Genomic DNA, 17,547 nt, shown 5'->3' with positions numbered 1-17,547 from the left:
AAGTAATTGGAATTAAACCTATAAAATCTACCAAAATTTACTTCTTGATTTTTAAATATGTACGACGTATTAGTTAGGGCTATGAGTTATTATAGTTACTATGCTTGGGAGAAATATTATCCACATGTATAATGTTTTCTTAAAACACCGGACCCACATTGCTGTGCAATAGTCGGTGTTCAGGGTTGTCTGTTTTGTTTTTTTCTATCTGAACGGACTGAACTTTGTTTCGAAATACAACCGGAAGTCGTCTTAAATTCCTTCGGTCGGTCCCCCCACTGCCTGTCAGTCCTGCCGGTCCAGTGGAGAACTTACCGTCACCGTGTGCAAGCTAAAAAAAAAAATAATACCAAACAAATAAAAATGAGCGATAAAGGTTTGTCAGAAGAGGACGTGGCGGCCGCCTGTAAAGATGCAGACCCCATGACGAAGGTTAGACCAAATATCTCCCTAAATGCTAGTCACCGGAACTTCTGTCGCTGCCAAACCGAGGCAGGCCGACAGCTGCAGCTCCTCCGAGGGGCGGACAGGCAGCTACGGGTCCATTCCGGGTCGTGTCAACTGTTTATGCTTGTATGTTTAGTTTACTTTGCTACACGTACCGCTCGAGAGAAAGCAGATACAACTTTAAGACAGCGGTGCGGCGAGATAATGTAACACCAGGTCGCTGCTTGTGGGTGCTAGCTTCAATGTTGCTCAATTCGCACTGCTCAAAAGTCCATGAAGTTGGTTTGGAAGAGGCGGTCTAGTCCCCCCCAGATAATAATTTTTGGAAAACAAGTGCCCTTTAACTCTCCCAAATGTTACTTTTCAGTCGTTATTAAGGCGCGGTGTGTCTGTCAATGTGGCGAGAACCTCAGGCGGGGCATGAGGCGGCTACTGTGGGCTGATGCGGTGCGAGCACAAACTGCTTGTCCCAAACAGTTGAGCTCCACTCGCTGCACTGCTCTTGTCTTTACACCGGCTGAAAAACGGCCGTAATACTTGCATAATGACAGTGTCGATGTAAGCGGTCACACTTCTTGCGAAATGTTTTGTTTTCGGACACTGAATTGCATTTTTTGGAATTGAATTCTTTATTCGAGCATAATAAACACAAGTACTGAATCAGTTAAGAAAATTTTTTAAATAAAATACAATACTCAAAGAAAACAAATGTCCAGAAAGTTAAATATGCTCAAAAAGGCGTAGGAAGAAGTACAGAACGTATTGCAGTCTTAATCAAAATGTATTAAAACAAAATATTATAAATACAGGTACAGGTATGTCAAGATACACATAACATGCCTGTCGGGTTAACTCTCCAGAAACTAGGAAAGTCCATTGCTGTCTTCTATTGCCCGGTCCACTTTTTCAAAGAGTTTCTGCTAAGACGAAACAGTTGTGGAAATCAGCCCTATGTGATGTCACTCTGGGCAATGAAATCAGCCCTATGTGATGTCACACTGGGCAATAATACCTCTCCCAGGTAGTCACCACACCCTGTGCGTGGTGTTGGCTGTTTATTTCTCTCCAAACATGCAGAAGTCCAGCTTAAACAGGAAGCTTAAATTGAGCATTTTGTGCTGTAGGCTGTAAAAGAGACAGTAGTTTTACTGGTCAATCAATCATAGTAGGGAATGATAAACAAAGATCTAACAGTGGCTATAATATGGGGCTTCTAACGGATCTTCTGCAGTGGTCCCAGAAGTTACGGCTGCTCCGCAGGGCCCGTGTGCAAAATGTCTAATTTGTGGAACTTCCTGTTAACGTTGGCGTGTCAGACATGTCAATGGGGACTTGACATCAGCACCCTGGGACTGTTTAAAAATCTCTCTGGGAATGACCGGAGATATCAAGGAGCTGAACGCTCCTCTGCAAAACTCTCTGAAGCTCAGCGAACTTCAAGTGGGCTGTGCAGCAGAAGCAGCAGCAGGGGGAGGAGGAGGAGGAGTGTGGCTGAGGAATGTTTGTAGATGCATCGAGTGGAGGAAAGGGCACAGGAAAGGAGAGCGGTTACCCACCACACAGATAGCGCCGGACTGTGAAGAACACACACGGGGTAGAATTTCGGGTCTCATCCACTGCTCCACTACTGGTCTCCCTCTCCTCATGGCGCTGATCTCTCCTGCCGTCAACACTGTCTGACTGGGTTCACATGGCAAAGAGAATGACTGAAACTGGTGGATAGTTTAATGCTGTGACCCCAAGAAAGGTACCAATCATTTCAAACACCTGTACGGTTCTATTTAAAATCCTCAAAAGTCAAAGTTGAAACTTAGAAAAGTGGGAAAAGTAACGCACATTCAGGCACCGCAATACCCATTCAGCTTTTTGTTTTGGTCTGGGACTCAGGGAAAACAGCCCTAAATATATCTAATTATGAAAAAGAAGCTTTTAGAGCTTTAGAACAGCTTTTTTTTTAACCCTCTGTTTACAGCCTCCTGCTAGAACACTGGGGCTTTAGCTTATTGCCTGTCAGGGATGAGTGACTCAAATGCATAACAAAAAAACAAGAGCCGTTAAAGCTGTTTATTCGATGCTCGGATGGTCAGACAGTGCAGGGTCGACGCCAGGTCAAGAGACAGGGCAAGCGGTGACGGAGGCAGGCAGAATCGATGTCGGGGTCAGGCGAGGGTCGGTACCGGTGGCGAGGTCCAGGGAGGGAGGGCGGGCAGGAGACGCTGTCAGGGCAACCCAGGGGACAAGGCAAAGGCAGGGTCGAGGACGCTCCGGGTCCAAAACCAAACTGATGTGGCACAGGCTGAGGTGGGCGGGCAGGATCATACAGGCGGTCGGCAACAGGGAGAGGCTCATACGAGGAACCCAGGGGGGACCGCGCTGGACTTCTGGCTACGAGAGCGAACAGACGCTCCCTTACGTAGTGGCCACCACAAGTGTTCGTGATCAACTGATTAGCCGCTGGTTAGCTGGAGGGCGGACACAAACTGGAAGGTACCAAGTCGACAAGGAGAAAGAAAACGTTAGAGAGAGAGCTGCAGATCCTCACACTGCCAAAAACTCTGTTGAACCTTTCACAATTTTTGGAAGGCGATAAAAACGAGGCGCTCGTGAGATTGAGGGCGCTCGTGTTGTGTGCGCGCTCAACTGCGAGTGAAATGTCCCTGGCTGCCTGCTCCTGGGCCAAACTCCCTTTTCACGACTCAGTGCCAGGTTACAAATGTTCCCCTGTTGGAATCTTCGGCTCAGCCAAAGAGTCGGACGGAGCTCGTAGCCTGATGTGCTGTGACAGCTTCTTTGGCAGTTTGATCACAACTGTAGCAACTTCCTGCGTGTTTCTGTGGCCTATTTAATGTCACTGGAAAGTGGAAACATTCGCCGTAAATTGTGTTTCTGCAATGCTCCTGATAAATTGTGTTTCTCTCCAGGATTACATGATGCAGCAGACCATGCTGAGGGTTAAAGATCCGGTCAAATCCCTGGATTTCTACACCAGAATCCTCGGCATGACGTGGGTGTTTGATGCTGGCCTCATTGTTCCTTCCCCCCCACCCCAAATGTTTGAAAGCAGGAGTTGACGCGTTCCTCTCCGGTTTTCTCGTTCCTCCAGGCTCTTGCAAAAGTTCGACTTCCCCTCCATGCGTTTCACTCTCTTCTTCCTGGGCTACGAGGACAAGAAGGAGATTCCCACAGACCTAGCCGACAGAGCCGCCTGGACCTTTTCCAGAACAGCCACCCTTGAACTCACCCAGTAGGTGCTCTGATATTAATTAACCTGTTTGAAGCCATATTCCACTGAAGAGGATTAGGTCCACAAGAAGAGAAAAAGAATTAAGATATACGTGTGTGTGTGTGTGTGTGTGTGTGTGTGTGTGTGTGTGTGTGTGTGTGTGTGTGTGTGTGTATATATGTATATACATATATATATATATATATGTATATACATATATATATGTATGTATATATATATATATATATATATATGTATGTGTATCTATATATACATATATATATATATATATATATATATATATATATATATATATGTATATATGTATATGTATATATATATATATATGTATATATGTATATATGTATATGTATATATATATATATATATGTATATATGTATATATATATATGTATATATGTATATATATATATATATATATATATATATATATATATATATATATATATATATATATATATATATATACATATATACATGTTTAGTATAGTAAATTTAGTGTTTTTTCAATGTCAACTTTATTTAAGAAATGTCAAGTTTATTCATAAAATTGTGTCTCTTTTACGTCGGCTTCAATGAAAGCTGAAATTAAAATCTTCTTCCTGTAATATTTTTTTTCTCTTCTTGTGGCCCTTATCCTCTTTCGTTATATTCTGAGTCACTGCCTCACATATGCAGCAGTTTATGGCCCAGAATAATGTCAGATTGAGAGTATAAAAAACACTTGGAGTACAGGGCCGTCCTGGTGTGGTTATTGAGACATGTTAACACTTTGATCGCAATGAATATTCCTGTTCATGCCTGTACCTGCAATGTCCTCATTATCTCCCATTAATGAGCACGTGACTGAAAGCAAGACAACCTGAACTAAGTGGTATTCATTCCTTGGATGGGACAGGCTGTGTGTATACGTCGCAGGCTTATTCCTGATGTGCTGATTACCATGTGAACAGGAATTCTCCCTGAACTGCAGAGCTTATTAAACACACACACGCACTTGGAATACTGTCAATTAAAATGTGGTCTTCCTTCTCAATATGTCGTGCATAGAGTTTCTATTGGCTTTTCCGGGACCCTGGAATATTTCAGTGCACTGTTCCAGTTCTCACTCTTCGTTGTTGTCTTCCTCCTGTCCTTCCTGTCTGTCAGTAACTGGGGCTCCGAGTCTGACGAGACCCAGTCGTATCACAATGGAAACTCAGAACCCCGTGGTTTTGGTAAGGATGGTTTTATTGGTTTAAAAATAAAAGGTGAAGATGGTTTAAAAAAATGTTTTCTTCCTGCAGAAATGCAATACATTTTGAATGTTTAAAAGCTCCCTGTTTTGGTTCATCTTGTAAGACTCTTATCAAACTGCTGTCCTTCATTTCCACTCATTCATGCATACAAATGAAAATAAACCTTATTCATGCTCCTTCATGCTAGTGTGATCTTGTTAAGATATTCCAGCATAGGACCATTTACACAGAAGCATGGCCATAACCAGTCTTAATGTTGTTAATGCTGTTGCTTTATCACATTTCCACTCAGATTGAACTAAGCCAAACAAAATGCAATCCAACCCCTCTGTGCCTGTGAATTGATAAAAAATGTGTTCACATTTTTTGTTTGCAACTGATTCATTCTAACTGTGACCGGTGTGCCTACTAATTTTTGTCTTACTCTGTATTGCTGTTGGTCTAAATGAGAATTTATGCAGCTGCAGCAGGGACACGGATCAAATTGTCATCGTTTGTCGGCCTGATATTTTGCAGGACACATTGGAATTGCTGTCCCAGATGTCTACGCAGCCTGTAAGCTGTTTGAAGAACAAGGAGTCCCATTTGTCAAGAAGCCAAACGACGGTAAGACCTACAGCGCTTTATGCAATGAGGGTCATTTTATTGTGAATGAACACTTGACGATATTTAATTATAAAGTTTCTTCTCATTAACCTTTAGCTGACCCGCTGAGAGTTTGTAGAGCAATCCCATTTGATGTGTTGTGCAATATGGGGACGTTATAACCCGAATGGTCCAGCTTGACAGTAACATTGTTGATGCTGTAAGGGTCGATTGTAGCCGGCTTAACATTTGTCCTGATTAATCGTCCAGTGTGGAAGATTTCGTACCATCTAGTGGTTAGAAAGTGTATTGCAAACAATGTTAAAGTAAATTCTTGTCAAATTCTGACCCAGTGTTTTCCTCCCACAGGTAAAATTAGTGGCCTGGCCTTCATTCAGGACCCCGATGGCTACTGGATTGAGATTCTGAGTCCAAACAACATGATGTCCATCGTCTCCTAAGGAGCAGCTGTACTGTGCTGGGAGAGCACAACACTGGGTTTTAGCAAAGAGTTTAGTACAGGTCACATGACGGGGGGAAAAAGATGGAATGGGATGGCTCGTGTGACCTGCTGAATGCTGGACCTGTCTTGTTTGGACCAGTGATTACTACGTTTAAATACACAATAATTATTGCGTTGGCTATGGTGCCGCGGTTAAATTCCTCTCCTCAAGTTTGTTTGTAGTTTCCAAAGGTGTTGCTGAAACTTAACGGTGTTACTTTGTAATAAATCCATCAGCCACAAATGCAATTTTTTTTTATTTATTTCTGTTCCCCTTAAGAGACAACACAAGCATAGAAAAAACATACAAAATATCAACATTAAGCATTATTCCAATATACTTTTATGCATAAAAAAAAATACTTGACCTGAAGAATCTTTACAGGAGATTGAATGTAAATTCAAAAATTTAGATTATTTTTGACGTTTTTGTTTGATAAGTGTAGATGAAATTTGAAAGATGAAATTTACTATAATCACACAAGAATATTTGTTTATTGTGTTTAGTGCAGCTTTCTGCTCCATGTGCATTTTGTCTTACGGTTTGTTTTTTATTTCTTTATTTTATTTTATTTTTTTGGAACGTTCCAGTGCTGCATGGCTCGTGGCTTGTCTGCAAGAATTTGTCGTCATTTTACGGCGATGTGACTTGGCCACGGTCCGTGCCACAGTTTTCATCCCCTATTTTGCTGAGAGAGCCCACTCTAATTCACCCCAAATAGGTGGCAGCAGTTGTCCGCTGCTGCAACAAAGTTCAGGACGTTTTGTCATGGTTTGGAATTGCAGCTGCCTACTTAGTTTGATGTTTCTTTTCCATGTTTTTTTTTTTTTTTCTGTTTAATGGTAAGACAAAGGGTTTTAGAATAGGATAGAATTAATTCAATGAGAAAGTTTAATACTGGCCTGCAGAGGGAACCCTTACAGTTGAATCACTATTTGGGGAGTTGTCATAAAAGAAACTGCTGTATTCCAAATACTTCTTCGGGCATAATTTAACATTTATTGTGCGTTGAGATAACTGTGGTGAACATGGTCAGTGTTGACTTATACCAGGTTAGGGTTACCACAGGTTCTGCTTCTTACCTTTTTAGTAAGTGGGAATTTCCCACAGATGATGAAGACAGGAAAATGGCAGTTAATAAGATGAAAATCAAGAGCACAGAACGCTGTTGATACCAATTGTGCAGCTACGACAAGAGAGACACAGCTCTGGCTAACATATGCTAATTTCAGCTAGCGCACGCCACTGCAGTGTTTCTGCTTCAACACCAACACTGCACGCTCAGCTTTTGAAGTGTTTTGCAGTGCAAAGACAGTGCATAGACATGCTTTCCAGCGAAAGCACTGAATAGGCATCTTAGGCATTTTAAGTATCAGGTACAAACAGAGCAATGACTCAGCTAGCTAACCGGCTATTTTTGTAAGAAGGCTATCTGTCGTGCTATGAAGAGCAAAACTTTGAAATGAAGCGACTAACAAAATGTATTGCTGACTCGCCAATTGTTTAATAGGTCGTCACATGCCAGAAGCATGTCTGTGCTTGTGATGAATCTCACTCGGGGGGTTCAAACGATTCAGACAGACAGCCAAAAAAAAAAAAAAAAGTCAACTCAAAACAATCTATGACCCATTTTCAATGAAAACAACTTTGGATATTTTTAGCATCGAGTATTTTGAGAGGAAAATGCCTTGGCTGAAACTCTTCACCCCTGATTGCACTTCAGATTCAACTGTGTATTTCCATAATGCGCCTTGAAGGTGCAGCAGGACTCGAGTTCCACTATTATCACAATAGGTAACATGGCAGATTTTTTTTTTAATTTATTTTAATTGCTCAGCTAATTTAGTTGGATACATCAACAAATACTGTGCATAGCCTTCAGCGCTTCTTTTTTCTCCTTTTGAAGTTCTAAATATTCTTGGATCAGCTTGTATACATGTAGCATACTGTTATTAAAAAACATGTTAATGATTGTAGTCATGATGATCCCATTGTTGTCTAGTCACTCTGACATGGATCCCATATTCTCAGTTGTCAAGTCAACTTCTCAGTGCTTTTTGCATCAGGACTCTCCGTATTGACTTTGACATCAGGGCCAGTTAGGACTCTGCGCACTCTTCCACCGTGAGACCTGCACCAAGTGACACATCTGATAGCATCAGCAGTTTGGCAATCAGCTGACTCTGCCTGCCAGAGCGTTTTATCCCGATCCCTGGTCACATCTGGCCTGCACCGTGAGTATAGCGCACACACAACACATACAACATATGACATGCCGAATAGCACCGTTGTTTAAATCAACATGCACATGGAGGAAGTTGAAGGCACTTTTGAGTGGCTTTATGAGACACTGACTCCCAGGTGCAGGTGCAGGCGCAGGTTATGTGGCTTAATAAACCCCCAGACGATGGAATAATGTTCAAAATAAAACGCCTCATAAGCGGTGGCGCTGTGGATTAACTGGCAGGTGAGTCTAATTCCCGTGGAGCTGGAAAGGTCACAGCCTGTTTGGACCGCAGCCTGGAGTCTGACCTCCATCCAGACTGTCCAGACTGACAGCCAGCCACCAACTGCTGATGTCATCTCAGTTATTGGTCCTCAGACTGCAGACTAATAAGAGTGCAGCAATAACAACATGTCTGACCGGTCAGCAAACCCCCCCCAGGATGGCGGTAGAAATTGCATGTGAGGGTTATTAAACATCTTTGTTTATTTATTCAATATTAGATGGGATTAAATATACACATATTCTGAATTGGATGCCAAGAGAAATCAGGAGCTCGTTTATTTCTGTCTTGCGTCACCTTTTACTTTTCTTTTCACATCGATCTGTAAGCATTTGGAGACTGAAGACACAAATATTGTAGTATTCAAGCAGTAAGAGAAGAAAGTGTTTCCTGTACTTGCTGCCCATGTTGCCCACGTCACATGATCACATCCCATATATTCCCTGAACAACATGGAGGTTGGCCTGGTGTGTGCACTCTTCACCTTCTGTCTGAATATCGTCGGCTTTGTTGGGAAAACACAAATTTGCCGATTCCAAGAACAATTTTCATGATTTTTCTGTCTAGAATGAGATTATTATCACCAGTTTAGTTTATTTTCAATGCCTGCTCAACATGTCAGTGACTTAACAGCATTATTTATATAAAAAAAAAACATATAGATGTATAAACCACCTACTGCTCTCTCTCACAGTTTTGTCTCTCATGTGGAACAGATACGCATGACTGCCTGCTGGTTCCAGGGGCCTGCACAGATACTTTCATAACCCCTGTTACAACCTGACGCCTCTCATGTTATTGAGACAGTGATCCTGGGACAGACGAGAGGTTCAGCTCAACAGTCAACGTCACAGTTTACCTTAATCCTGGGCACTTTCTCATTGAGTGAAATTTCAAAGTGGGTCAGAGACCTCATCTCGTTTGCGTCATTGATTGAAAGTTGAAGTACTGGCAAGAGATGTGAGGACTGTGTAACTGCTGGCACAGTGCGCTGCCGCTTGTGTTTACAGATCAATCAAGTCCGAATTCGCGTTTCCGAGTCCAACGTCTTCTGAGGAGGACAACCTGTCTGTCAAAAGCTTCTATAGAAACATGCTGTTCATGAAACTTCAGTCAAATCCAACTAATTAATTTGCTGGAACAGCCTCTCTTCATGCCAAAATCTGTTTGAACAATTAATTTTAAACGGCTGCAGTGACAATGTTTTTTTTAGTCCAATCTTGTTCATTTAAATTTACAAGCCTTTGCTATTCATTGTTGACATGTCCTGTAAAAAGGAAAAGTGGGGTGCGGCTGTTTTTTGTTTTCCTGCTAGAATGCAGGAGTGTCAAACTCAAAATTTCAAACTTGTGGCAGTTGGAAAAAAAGAAAAGAAAAAAAAATCTTACTGCAGATATAACAGTGACCCTTTAATATGGACCATATGGAGTATGGAACAAGCGTCGCTTAATACTGTACAATAAATAACTTCATATTGCACACATGCAAAATCGAATTTCAAATTAAAAAACAAAACAATATAAAGTGTAAATAAAAATCATATGCCTATTTTTGTGTTTGTAGCCTTCTGATTTAATATTCATTAGTAACACTTCAATAATACATTTAAAAAAAAATCAAATAGCAATTATATCCCAATTAACTAGTAATATCCTTCAAAGAACGTTCAAACATTCAAGCTCATGCCTTGGAGTAGCGAGAAAAAGCGCACAAAGAAAACGTTACGTATTGTCTGTAACAGTAAATTGTCTGCCAGAATACCAGCAGAGCATTTTGGGAGTAGTACAAGCGGTATATGCGCTGTATAATACCGAGGGCCAGCTCTAGTCATTGCCTCGGTGGCCAAATTTGGCCCGCAGGCCAGAGTTTGACACCTATGTGCCAGAAGGCAGTGTGCAGGTCCTGATAAGAGCGGATGAATGTCGATGAGGATTCCTCTGCGAATTTCTTAAACATATTTTCTTGCCTCCAATAACACACACACACACACACACACACACACACACACACACACACACACACACACACACACATCAGTGCATTAACAGGAGGGATTTTAAAGGAAAAATATAAAATAATAAAACAACGTGAGCCCAATCCAAGCCTGATTGGGCAGCTCTTCTCTCGCGAAAGCCACGCCCACTCAGTCTGTCGGGAACCCGCGCGCCGCGCCGCGCGCTCCTCACTCGTGGGAGTCCAGCGGGGGTGATGAAGGCGCGCGGGAAGGCCACCGGCTCCATCGGAGCAGGTCACACACGAGGAGGTCACACCGGGTTCGGTCACCGCGTCTGACCCGGGAGCACACGGGACACTGAGGTGAGTTCGCTCTTACCTCCAGCAAGTCGCCTCCCGTCTGTATTGATACCGTCCGTTTCCAACAGTTGCTCACGCAATTGTCACGGAGGAAATCTAAAGCTAATTTTCTATTTACTTTTGTGCCTCTCTAACATTATAATTTGATATATATATATATATATATATATATATATATATATATATATATATATATATATATATATATATATATATATATATATATATATATAATTATACTTTACACTTCTTATCGTGTGTACATTACAGAGAGACAATATGCAACCCGTTAAGCTTTTCAATCTGGCCCACCAAACTTACTGTACAGACTGTATTAATAAACCTTGTTAATGTTTTCTGCCACAGAGATGATGATGGTGATGATGATGATGATGATGATGATGATGATGATGATGATGATGATGATGACGATGATGGTATCCTGAAGAATTACGTAACTCTAAATTACTTTCAAATAGCAGTAACTGAAAAAAAAAAATAATAATAATTTTCAGTGTTTAAAGAGTCACTTCAACAAGGAGGACGTCAAAGAGATATTTTATTGTCATGCTTTTGTTCATTTTCAATCCCATATCCCATGATATATTTTTTCCTCCTATGAGATGGGTCACCAAAACACTCAATCCATCTGCTCCTGCACCGGAACCCCCTCTCAAATTTTAGAAGCCATTGTTGCCCACCAGTCAAACATCCCCCCCTCTGGTCTAAATCAAACATCTTGAATCTTTCATTTCTGTTGACCAGAAAAAAAAGCCTTGTATCATTTGCTGAAGTGATGAAACAGAGTGTGCGTGAAAAACGTCCAGCCGTGTGTGTTTCTGCAGCGACACCTTTCGCCAGGATTTTTTCCCGCCAGAGCTTAATTGTTTCCCTCTCATGCATGTCCTGCAGGGCTCGGGGGAGCTCGGCGACGACTCGCTCGCCAGTCAAAGTGGAATCTTCCACACCGCTGAGCGCGACAGAGGCGCCTGCCCTGCCACCTCGCGATCCGACTCCACCGTGAGGGGGAGGTGGGGGGAGGGGGAGGAGCCCGGCGATGAACGTCTCCGCCTGCTGCCCCCCGCCCGCCCTGGCCGGGTGCCAGCAGGGCTCGGGAGCCGAGCTCAACGGCAGCTGCGACTGGACGTGCGCGGACGGGGCGCCGCGGCTGCCCACCTTCAGCGCCGCCGCCAAAGCCAGAGTGGTCATCACCTTCATCCTGTGCGGCGTCTCCGCCTGCTGCAACCTGGCCGTGCTGTGGGCCGCCCGCGGCCAGAGGCGAAAGTCCCATGTGCGCGTGCTGATGGTGAACCTGACGGCGGCCGACCTGCTGGTCACCCTGGTGGTGATGCCCGTGGACGCCGCCTGGAACATCACGGTGCAGTGGCTGGCAGGCGACCTGGCCTGCAGGGTCCTCATGTTCCTCAAGCTGCAGGCCATGTACTCCTGCGCCTTCGTCACCGTGGTGATCAGCCTGGACCGGCAGTCGGCCATCCTCCACCCCCTGGCCATCAGCACGGCCCGCAGGAGGAACAGGCTGATGCTGACGGTGGCCTGGGCCATGAGTGTCCTGCTGTCCGTCCCTCAGGTGAGAGAAGCCGTCGCGGTTCGCTCAGACCTGCCAGGGGATGTTGGTTCTTCTCAAAGGCAGAAACCTCTGAGCATGTAAAGTGGAATCGAGCATGACCAATATTATTTTGATGTATATTTCACTGATGTTTGATGACTTATTCTATTTTTTTTTAATTTTATATATATATATGTTTTTCTTTAAGTTTTCTTTCATATGTTTTGGGGTTTCTATCCCTTTTATTTTCTTATTACTTTTCATGTTCGAAATAAATCAATCAATCAAATAAATCAAATCAAATCAAATGTAGTCAGACTTGGGTGTTGGGAAATACGTATACAGAGTCAGCCCAAAATAATGTCTACAACACACATCAGGAAAAGAAAAGCTTGCATCAATATTTCGATTCATTCACTTCTGTTTATATAGAAACCTCTTTCCAAGTTTGATTACATTACCATAGCGCTGTGTACTGTTGTGCGATGTTTTCCCAACAGATGGCGTTACCCTCGTGAATAGAACCAACAGGTGTTGAGGTAACACTGGTTGTAATCTCCTAATCTCCTAATCTCATGATGTCTGAATAAATTTGGTATTGAAATATTTATGGATCCGCAACCCTGATTGCAGGAGCAAGTGGGTATTGAGTGGGTACTTTTCCTGCCTGACATCAGGCTGACTCTGTATGAATATAAATACGTGTACATATATGTGCATATATATGCAAATAGATGCATTTATATTATAAAAAATATAATATACACGCATAACAATAATAATAATAATTATTATTATTTAAGTTTATATATATTTTTTTTTATTATTTCAAAAATCCATTACCTACTTGTAAATTGGTTGCGAAATGATCGTCAGTCTGCAGTGTCTTGCAAGGCAATGCAATGCAAACAAAGTGTGGCGAGGAATTTAAAATAATAGCTAGGCAAAATTTCCAAAATCGACAACGCCACCTTGGTTAAAAGCACACAATAAAACCACAGATTTAAAACCAACCCCGTCACATCCCCCTATGTGAAGTCCGGTTGACTGCCACAGTGGTTTCTCATCGACGCCTGCAGGGGTGATGGTTGCAGGAAAACAATAAACTTGGGGCATTTCCGCATGTCCGCCCCCACTGCACTGAGCGGTTGCGGGGTTTCTGTGCGGCAGAGGACCTTTCAGAGAGTTTCTTGTCTTTGCCCTCCCTTCTCTGGCCTCACTCTGTGCACCAATCCTCAGTCCCCAAACTTTGGCACCCATGGTGCCCCTGGGAAAACAGGTGGCATCATCATTTTTCAAAATAAATGAATTAAAAATCAAAGAAAAACATATAATTGAATTGCAAGAGGAAAAAAAAACAATTTAATTAGAAGATCTGTTTGCAACTCTGCTCAGGCACAAGATCCTGTCGACAACGCCAGAAAATGATGTGGCGAGGTGAGGAATTTTAAATAGCTAAGTAGAATTTGTGCCACATCTGTTAAAAGGAGCCAAGGACTCCACTTAAAGCACACAATAAAACCACAGTTTTGTCTATAGAACCAACCACGTTACAAAAGCAAACTAAACTGCAGCGGGAAGTGGCGACTGGTGTTAATCTCCCCATTGTGGCTCGCCGTGTATTATACACCTGTATCATCGCCCTGTGTTACTGAACCCTTCTCAACCATCCATATGGTGGTTCTGCGACGAGCGTAAACACCTTTGCATCTGGCAACACACGATAGGACGCATTAGCATAGTTATTCTGCTCTGGCTGAGGTATTTATCCAGGGGGGGAAAGAAATGCACGGGCCAGAAGAGACTCAGATCTGCTCTTTATGATTGTTTGAAGCAAACTCCCACATTATCTTGTCTTTTTTCTTTTGTATGAAGTGTGTTTTTCTGTTGCATATGAAGGCTTGTGATGTGAAAAGCGCATAGCATGATGTAAGCGTGCTATAAGGTCTGGGTGGTGGGGATTAGTTCTGTCATTGGGTTCACATTCGAATGGGATTCCTTAATCCCAGGAATGTAGACACTTTATTGTTCCCAGTGATGCACAACGGCAGCCATGAGTGCAGTGCACCAGGTTTTTTTTTTTTTTTTTTTTTTTTTTTACGGAGGAGTTATGCAACAGATGAGTTTAATCAAAATGCAGCATAATAAACATTTCATTTGTCGTTAAATGACCTTAATGATTTGTGACTGCGTTTCTTGTTTTCTTGTAGAAGAAAAATGCAGCATCTTATTTGAGCTAGCCGAGCGAGCAAAACTGTAGCTGCTTGTGCTAACATCAGTTACCGTGCAGCACCAACCAACAACCAACAAATCTGTTTGCCCAATTCCCCCCCACCCCCCAATCAAATTCCAATTCTTTTCTTTTTCAAAAACGTGGCTTCACTCTCAATACATTTTATACAGGCTCTTTAATAAATGTTCATGTGAAATCATTTTCTTCAGACACTGTTTCCCCTGGTGTGCTAGGATGCTATCTAATTTTATGTTGGATTATGGTTATGTCACAAGATCCCCAATTAAAGCCATGGCTTCATGACTGGCCATCCAGTTTAGCTGTCTCTGGCTGTTTATCACCCTGACCTCCACGAGTGGGGAACATCATTAATTTCTATCTGACGCTGGCCTTTTGAGGCCTTTCAATTCAAAGCCAGATCGGATTAATCCCGTTTTGTGCGGTCGCAGTCAGAAGAAAATGCCAGATCTTATCGCAGCCGATCCTCTTCTCCTGCACATTTACTAACATGCGGCCAAACATGCATGTTTTTGTTTTGTTTTGACAGATGTTCATTTTCCACAACGTCACCATCACCTTCCCGGCAAACTTTACCCAGTGCACCACCAGGGGGAGCTTTGTCACCCACTGGCAAGAGACGGCCTACAACATGTTCACCTTCTGCTGCCTCTTCCTGCTGCCGCTCATCATTATGATCACCTGCTACACCAGGATCTTCGTCCAGATATCCCGGCTCATGGCGAAGAAGAGCTGTAAGAATCAAGATCACATTAGCTGCGTTTCCATTACAGTTTTTCGCAAAATAAAAGTGAGATTTCTAAAAATTTAGACAAAGTAGAATTGCGATTTACAGATGTGTCCATTGAGTGGTGTGATTCTAATAAAATATCATCGCACGAGATTTACGAGAATTATGTTTGTTTACGTTTGTCCAGTGACGCGTAAATGCGAAAAAAAAAAATGTTTCCATGACACTTTTGCGATATACCTCGATATCTACACGTCTGAAAAACCACCTCATGAGAGCGTCAAAACCTTTTAGCCGTATTTGGGAAGTTTTTTCGAAATGTAGGTGTTTCCATTACCATTTTTTTTTATTGCGATATTTAGGTTTTGCGCAATTCTAGGGGTTAGTGGAAACGCAGCCATGGCGTTCCTTCTGCTTTCCACTTTGCCAGGGACGCACTCAAGCCTCCTCCTTTTTCCTTCCGCAGCATCCTCAGACGAGCCGGACCTCCGCTGCTCAAAGAACAACATCCCCAAGGCCAGGATGAGGACTCTGAAGATGAGCCTGGTGATCGTGATGTGCTTCGTGGTGTGCTGGACGCCGTACTACCTGCTGGGCCTGTGGTACTGGTTCTTCCCCGACGACCTGGAGGGCAAAGTCTCCCACTCCCTGACGCACATCCTCTTCATTTTCGGGCTGGTCAACGCCTGCCTCGACCCCATCATCTACGGCCTGTTCACCATACGCTTCCGCCGGGGCATGCGCTGCTGCTACCGCAGGGCCGGCGTGACCTCGGACGAGGGGAGCAAGGCGGCGGCGGCGGCGGCGGTGGCGGCGGCGGCGAGCGGCTCTCTGAAATGCGCCTCCGCTCTCGGAGCGTGCGTGAGAGGGACGGACCGTGGCGTGAAGGTCTCGACCTGTGGGACGTTTGAGGCAAAGTCCTCCGACAGCAGGTGTCCCACCGTGTTCTGTCAGGACTCGGGAGGACGAAGTTGCCTCGCTTTCCCCTCGGAGAGCGCGACGTGAAAGTGGGGCAGAGCGCCGAGTCCGCTTCAGCTTCTTCAGGGGCATCTGCTGCCGCGTGCACCAGATGCATGCGTAGATGTGTGACGGAAGAAGAAGAAAAAAAAAAAAAAAAAAAAAGCGAGGGGAGAAAATGCCCGTCAGATAGATGTGCACAAGTGTGTTCAGAGCTGGAGGCCGCCCATCCGTCTTACTTTACAGGTTACATAACGTCGTTTCTTAACGCAGTGAACACGTCCAGAGCTGTTTGCTTTGCTTCGGGCGTTGCGTGAGTGTGTCTCACAATTCAAAGACGTGTTTATATAAGGTAGAGTGTGGAAACAGCTTCGGGGTTGAAATAAAGATAAAAAAAAATGAGTGCTTTGCAATGGGTTTCATCAGAACATTTGCTCTTTAAATGAAGTGCAGAGGACAAGAAGAAAGGCTTTCACTCCTGATTGGCCTCGGCAGGCGGAGGAAGCTTCGCGCTCTGACAAACCAGCTTTTAGAAAATCATTCTGAACAGATCGTTTTGTATGTGACCACCATCAGTGTGAGCCATCAGCTTTGGGGTATTACTAATAATATATGCCCAGGGAAACTTTTCCCCAATGACATGTGAAACTAAGCTCTTGGATTTCTGAAAAGTAGCTGCCATGAAATAAGGGGCGCCTCGCCCTGAGGAGAAAATGAAGAAGCACTTATTACCCCATCATGCCGGTAGGACAGCAATAATATGCCCAATCATACTGGAATGTGAGCTGGACGCCACGGCCCGCGTGATCAGAATAATGAAAAACGTGAAGGTCCATTTGGAGCAAATCGACCCAGACAGAAACATTCTTTTCTGGAGTATTAATTACTTACCAATTACTACTCTATCATGTCACAGCTAACAAATCCTTACAGAAGTCTAACCTGAAAGGCTTTTACTCTGACAGCGTGAAGCATGAAGCCATGTACAGATCGAACGCTGCCGCGTCAAAATGAAGAAATTAACAGCGCATGAATCGAGGTCAGCTTGCCGGAGTAAAAGGATGTTGACATTCCTATGGTTTGGTGAGCTGATTGGTAGGCGCAGTGATGAGAGACGAACATAGACCACTTGACCTGGCGTGTATCTGGCATATGCTCATCTCCACCGGAACAGTGAAGCAGACCTCCACTCAAGCAGATGGTGA

General features: G+C 43.5%; 2 protein-coding genes across 2 annotated transcripts; both read left to right on the top strand.

Annotated features, from left to right (window-relative positions):
- Positions 1-255: 255 nt before the first annotated feature.
- glo1 (glyoxalase 1) lies at positions 256-6,260 on the top strand. Its single transcript, XM_076019923.1, has 6 exons — positions 256-432; positions 3,369-3,451; positions 3,551-3,691; positions 4,841-4,908; positions 5,446-5,535; positions 5,884-6,260. The coding sequence occupies exons 1-6, from the start codon at positions 364-366 to the stop codon at positions 5,973-5,975; spliced, it is 543 nt and encodes a 180-aa protein (XP_075876038.1). The 5' UTR covers positions 256-363; the 3' UTR covers positions 5,976-6,260.
- A 5,300-nt stretch (positions 6,261-11,560) lies between these two features.
- Positions 11,561-17,301, top strand: LOC142884369 (putative gonadotropin-releasing hormone II receptor). The gene is made up of 3 exons (XM_076019911.1): positions 11,561-12,425; positions 15,185-15,389; positions 15,852-17,301. Exons 1-3 carry the CDS (start codon positions 11,895-11,897, stop codon positions 16,388-16,390), a joined length of 1,275 nt encoding a protein of 424 aa, XP_075876026.1. The 5' UTR covers positions 11,561-11,894; the 3' UTR covers positions 16,391-17,301.
- Positions 17,302-17,547: the final 246 nt, after the last annotated feature.

This window comes from Nelusetta ayraudi, unplaced genomic scaffold (genome assembly GCF_046127955.1).
Source record: "Nelusetta ayraudi isolate G7.1 ecotype Tasmania unplaced genomic scaffold, CSIRO-AGI_Nayr_v1 ptg000002l, whole genome shotgun sequence".
Taxonomy (NCBI): Eukaryota; Metazoa; Chordata; class Actinopteri; order Tetraodontiformes; family Monacanthidae; genus Nelusetta; species Nelusetta ayraudi.
This window is presented reverse-complemented; position numbering and strand designations above follow the sequence as displayed.

What these genes read in the sequence shown, in the direction of transcription:
- glo1 (XM_076019923.1), top strand. Translation starts at nt 364, where the DNA reads ATGAGCGATAAAGGTTTGTCAGAAGAGGACGTGGCGGCCGCCTGTAAA. An exon ending in ATGCAGACCCCATGACGAAG is followed by an intron (nt 433 to 3,368) that starts GTTAGACCAAAT and finishes GTTTCTCTCCAG; the next exon opens with GATTACATGATGCAGCAGAC. An exon ending in CTCAGAACCCCGTGGTTTTG is followed by an intron (nt 4,909 to 5,445) that starts GTAAGGATGGTT and finishes GATATTTTGCAG; the next exon opens with GACACATTGGAATTGCTGTC.
- LOC142884369 (XM_076019911.1), top strand. Translation starts at nt 11,895, where the DNA reads ATGAACGTCTCCGCCTGCTGCCCCCCGCCCGCCCTGGCCGGGTGCCAG. An exon ending in TCCTGCTGTCCGTCCCTCAG is followed by an intron (nt 12,426 to 15,184) that starts GTGAGAGAAGCC and finishes TTGTTTTGACAG; the next exon opens with ATGTTCATTTTCCACAACGT. An exon ending in GCTCATGGCGAAGAAGAGCT is followed by an intron (nt 15,390 to 15,851) that starts GTAAGAATCAAG and finishes TTCCTTCCGCAG; the next exon opens with CATCCTCAGACGAGCCGGAC.